The sequence below is a fragment of the Penaeus japonicus genome, unplaced genomic scaffold, assembly GCF_977035675.1.
Source record: "Penaeus japonicus unplaced genomic scaffold, GWHDUDI00000001_assembly GWHDUDI00000042, whole genome shotgun sequence".
Taxonomy (NCBI): Eukaryota; Metazoa; Arthropoda; class Malacostraca; order Decapoda; family Penaeidae; genus Penaeus; species Penaeus japonicus.
This window is the reverse complement of record NW_028234444.1, coordinates 18,583,456-18,588,455: the sequence shown is the minus strand read 5'-3', so window position 1 is coordinate 18,588,455 and position 5,000 is coordinate 18,583,456. Positions and strand designations below refer to the sequence as shown.

Genomic DNA, 5,000 nt, shown 5'->3' with positions numbered 1-5,000 from the left:
TCATCATCACTACCATCCCTTTGCGGTGTGGTGACAACGCCCTCTAAAAGTCCCTCCGTCACCTGAAGGCGCTCACCCCCCCCCCCACTCCCCCGCCCTTTGCACCCTCCCCTACTCCCCCCCCGCCTCCTCCTCCTCCTCCTCCTCCTCATACCTCCCCCCCCCCGTCCCCACACTCATCTCTCTCTCATAGGCGACTCCCGCCCCCACCCCCACCCCACCCCTCGCCCATAGGTGGAGGGACTCATCATCCGGGTCCTCTCCTTGTTGATCATCACATCACATCACATCACATCACATCAAATTAAATCACAGCACATCACTTCATCACCATCGATACTATCATGTTCACCTTCATCTCCACTGTCATAACTATCAGCATCATTATCGTAATCATCACTACCACCATCATCATCATCACCACAATCGCCCCATCGTCACCACCATCACCACCACCAACCTTCACCACAATCACCACACGTCTCCGTAGCCGATACACCGCCACGTCTCGACATTTCTCACTGCTATTCCTGTCACTGCTATCGACCTACACCCCTTCCCCTCTCCCCCCCCAAAAAAAAAAATCCGACCCGCCTATGAATTATATATCGGCGTTCTTATCAATATCCATCATCTGTAGCATCATCACTGTTATCAACATTTGCATTATTACCGTTACGACGGCCGCTATTTCTCATTGTTCCTATTCCTTTGTGAACGGGTGCCATCATTTTCATTTTCATTTCCATAATACAAGATCCGTTTTTTTTCTTCTTCTCCTTCTTTTCTTTTTCTTTTTCTTTTCCTTTTTAATCTTTCAAGACGCCATCTCGGAATCCATTTCGAAACTATTTCACCGCCGATGCAATCGAGTATGTGCGCACATCGACCATCAACACGTGTCACGCGCGATGAACACTCGCGCGGGGAAATCACGCCTTCGCCACCCGCTCTCTATATAGTAATCTCTCTCTCTCTTTCTTACTCTCTTTGACTTTCTCAGTCTGTGAGTGTGAGTGTGTGTGTGCGAGTGTGTGTGTGTGAATGTGTGTGTGAGTATATGTATGAGTGTGAATGTGTGTGCGTCCGTGTGTGTGTGTGGGGGGGGGGATGGGGGGTGCGCGTGCTTGTGCCCCCCCCCCTTCTCTCTCTCTCTCTCTCTCTCTCTCTCTCTCTCTCTCTCTCTCTCTCTCTCTCTCTCTCTCTCACTCTCCCCTCCCTCCCTCCCTCCCTCCCTCCCTTCCACGCGCGTGTTACCACCACGGCTGCACGTCCTACACTGACTCCATACCATTCATCCTGCTGCAATCATGTGCTGGGATCCCGGGTGCGTCTCCCCCCCCCCCCTCCCCCTGCCCTTCTCCACCCCACCCCTTTCACCCGCCCAATCTCTTCGTGATCTCTCCCTCTCCCCCTCCAGCCCTCCCGCCCTCCCTCCCTCCCTCTCTCCCTCCCGCCCTCCCTCCCTCCCTCTCTCCCTTACCTCGCGCGCTCTAAACGTTTATGTTTTTCCCACCTTCCTTGGTCTCTCTTATTTTCTTGTATTGCAACATTTACCCAACATAACCAAACTCGCATGACGTCACACAAGAAAGTAAAATAAATAAAATAAACGCAAATGGCCGTTTTTCTCATGAGACATAACGACAAAAAAAAAATTAAAAAAATCAAATTAATTTTCCCGTAACCACGACATCAAAAACACCAAGTTATCCTTTTAAGATCAGAAAAAAATAATTCGACCAGCTGACATTTCGCCTCAAGTATCGATGCTGACATGTATAAACTCCATTGTGCGCAAGAATTCTTATTTTTTCTGATCGTTTTTCCATTTCCTTTTTTCATGTGGCATAACGAACGACCCTTTACGTGTTTGTTTGTTTCAAAAATCTCTGGTGGAAGAATATCTTTCAAGTCTGCTTGCATAGCAGAAAATAGGGGGTCCTAAACCATCTTCCATTTCCGAATTCGACTAAAAGTACCAATACCGGGTCATAAAAAATACAATAATCATTAACTTACCTTGGCGGAGGTCTTTCTGGCAAATCACTCTCTGCATTACTCTATACAGTTTTATAAAAGGACAACTGACAAGCCAAAACAAGATTGAAGAACATGTACATTCACAAATTGTACTGGTTGACTATCTGCATCTACAAAGTTTTTGCAGAGATTTTAATTTGTTAGTGAGGAATGGTTCTTCACTTAAAAGCTGACTTTCTAATTAATAATTTTCAAAATAACATGAAACATATTCTCAATGGTCTTTCCAAATCAAATGAGTATCATCTCCAACCTTGCAAATGAATAAAAGACGCAAATCTCCCTCTATTACATTTCCTCTAAAAAAAAAAAAAAAAAAAAAAAAGTAAATACAATATATACAGAGAATCCCCTTGAACTCTTCCAGCCAATCCAATCTCATGGCAAAGAGATCCTATTCATATACGCAACATCTGGGACACCGAAATGGATCTCCATATTTAAACTCTAGCCTGCATTCTTAGCCATGATAGAGAGAACATCACACTTGAACTCTGACCTTATCCCTGCCTGACCACAACAACAATAGTTATTTAGCTGAATGGGGATCAAAGGCCAGGAATAGACCAGCTGATAAGACCTACTTCACAGGCTGGGACATATAATGTAATGCAGTACCAATATCAAAAGTTGGACTGGCCTTTTTATCTGTCTCTTCAATATCTACTGTCATCTCATTCAGGGGCCAAATCTATGAAACCTTATGAAGAGCACAAAGAAATAACTATAAATATATAAACATGAGTTTCTCAAAGACAGCACAATCAGAAATGCAAAGAGGATGTCTGTAAATAAACAGTGCTTTAGGGTACATGGCCACTTCACAAACAGTACTTCACTGTGGCATTTAATCATTCTTTCTTTAAGAGTTTATTTACCCTTTTTTCTGTGTATTGGTATCGTCTTACGATGTTCTCTATACTTGTACAAAAATTAATTGATTTCTATCTAGGTAATCAAAATACACTACAAACAATTGGAGCCCAGGTGAACCTCATTGTACAGGATGCCAGATGATAAACATTCACATGTAAACACTTGAGAGACAGAGATTTCTGAGTGCCTTGATAAACTCTTTCAATATATAGAATCTCTTGCAATACTAACTTGACAGGAGAGGCTTTTTAATGGGAATGGTATGGACCAATATTACAGGTAAGGCTGATAAGTCAAGAACCATTTAACATATGATGAACCAAAAAAAAATATACAATTGGATGCACATATTCTTTGGAAATAAAACCCTTAACCTTTAAATAAAAATGGTACTTGGCATGTATACAGGTATGCATATATGTAGCCAACTTACACACACACACACACACACACACATATACTTATACAAAGATACACAAACACATACATACATGCATACATACATACCAAGAAACCATTCCAAACAAGAGACCAAAGAATAGAAGCAGCAGTCTCCTGCCCTACCTGCTTGGAGCTGTCTGCATCCGTGATGAGCCCCTCAGCCCACTGCAGCGAGTTTGCACCAACGAGGTCGCTGCCTGACCGTCGCAAGGTCCTCACTGCTTCCCCCGTCTGTAGCACCAGCCTGTCTACCTGCTGCTGAGTTGAACTTAAGAGGAATCCCTGATGATAGTTCAAAGGAAGAGAGGAAGAAAGAGAAGATTAAAACCATTATATGAATTGCAAAACCAAATGATAAATTCTAGAAAATTTACAAGAAAGAAATATCTTTTTCTCAGTTCAGCATCCTGCTATGCATTTTGGAGGATGGTGTGCCTGCCTTATCGAGAATTCTCTTCTATCTCTTCCGTCAACTAAAACTTTTCAGGGTCGATTTCAACTTGAAGACCAAATGAAAATGCCCACATTCATTCCCCAAAATTGAAATACATTTCAGAAGATAAAAGCGACAGAAGAAAATCCACAAAAAACATATGTTGCTAAGCTTCTTTTTGGATCTATTTCATATTCCTTTCATCAAAGGGAACCGCACACAAGACACTACAAACCTGTTGTAATCTGAACGCCTGTCCGTTGGAATACTTCATGGGCGACACATTTCTATAGAGGGTGTCCTGTATCCTGCGCATGAGGTTTTCTGTCCGCTCTGGCGCTGTCTTCATGCACAACAAGGCATCATGAACAGGGAATGGCAGAAACTTGACACTGTAGTTGCTGTGATTGCGGAAGGAAAACATGCAAGGTTTTTATTCATTTCACTGTTATGGCCACGGAAAGAAAGGATGAGGAAGACGAAGATAGTGGAGGGTCAAGATGAGTAGGGTAGATGGAGGAGGAGGAGGAGGAGATGGAGGAGGAGGAGGAGGAGGAGGAGGAGGAGGAGGAGGAGGAGGAGGAGGAGGAGGAGGAGGAGGAGGAGGAGGAGGAGGAGGAGCAAGAGGAGGAGGAGGAGGAGGAGGAGGAGGAGCAAGAGGAGGAGGAGGAGCAAGAGGAGGAGGAGGAGGAGCAAGAGGAGGAGGAGCAAGAGGAGGAGGAGCAAGAGGAGGAGGAGCAAGAGGAGGAGGAGCAGGAGGAGGAGCAAGAGGAGGAGGAGGAGAAGGGGGGAGGAAGAGGAGGAGGAGGAGGAGGAGGAGGAGGAGGAGGAGGAGGGGGAGGAGGAGGAGGAGGAGGAGGAGGAGGAGGAGGAGGAGCAAGAGGAGGAGGAGCAAGAGGAGGAGGAGGAGGAGGAGGAGGAGGAGGAGGAGGAGGAGGAGGAGGAGGAGGAGGAGGAGGAGGAGGAGGAGGAGGAGGAGGAGGAGGAGGAGCAAGTGTAAAATACAGAACATTAACCAATATGATACCAAATAGTATTGTTTTACCTTAATTTTATTAGACAACTTTTTAGTTTCCAAACTTACAGAGCAACTTTCACACTCACCAATGACATTTTAAATATTCTAAATATAGAATTATCTGGAAAATAAGGGAACTTCTACACAGGCAACACTCACCTTTGTAATGCATATGCAATATCACTATAC

The 5,000-nt window shown here is 44.5% G+C and overlaps 1 protein-coding gene across 50 annotated transcripts in view; it reads right to left on the bottom strand.

Annotated features, from left to right (window-relative positions):
- LOC122254018 (capping protein regulator and myosin 1 linker 1 leucine rich repeat protein) overlaps positions 1–5,000 on the bottom strand; it is a 104,643-nt gene that overhangs the window by 59,126 nt on the left and 40,517 nt on the right. For all 50 annotated transcript variants that reach the window (XR_015190781.1, XR_015190782.1, XM_086534685.1 and 47 more), the window contains exons 13-15: positions 4,971–5,000; positions 4,029–4,194; positions 3,484–3,642 (exon numbers count right to left, since the gene is read on the bottom strand). The exon at positions 4,971–5,000 is cut by the window's right edge and continues 108 nt beyond it. Coding sequence is in view for 48 of the 50 variants with exons in the window: in XM_086534685.1 (XP_086390811.1) it covers positions 3,484–3,642; positions 4,029–4,194; positions 4,971–5,000 (355 nt within the window). In the remaining 2 variants the exon portion in view is untranslated. The remainder of the gene's footprint in view (positions 1–3,483; positions 3,643–4,028; positions 4,195–4,970) is intronic.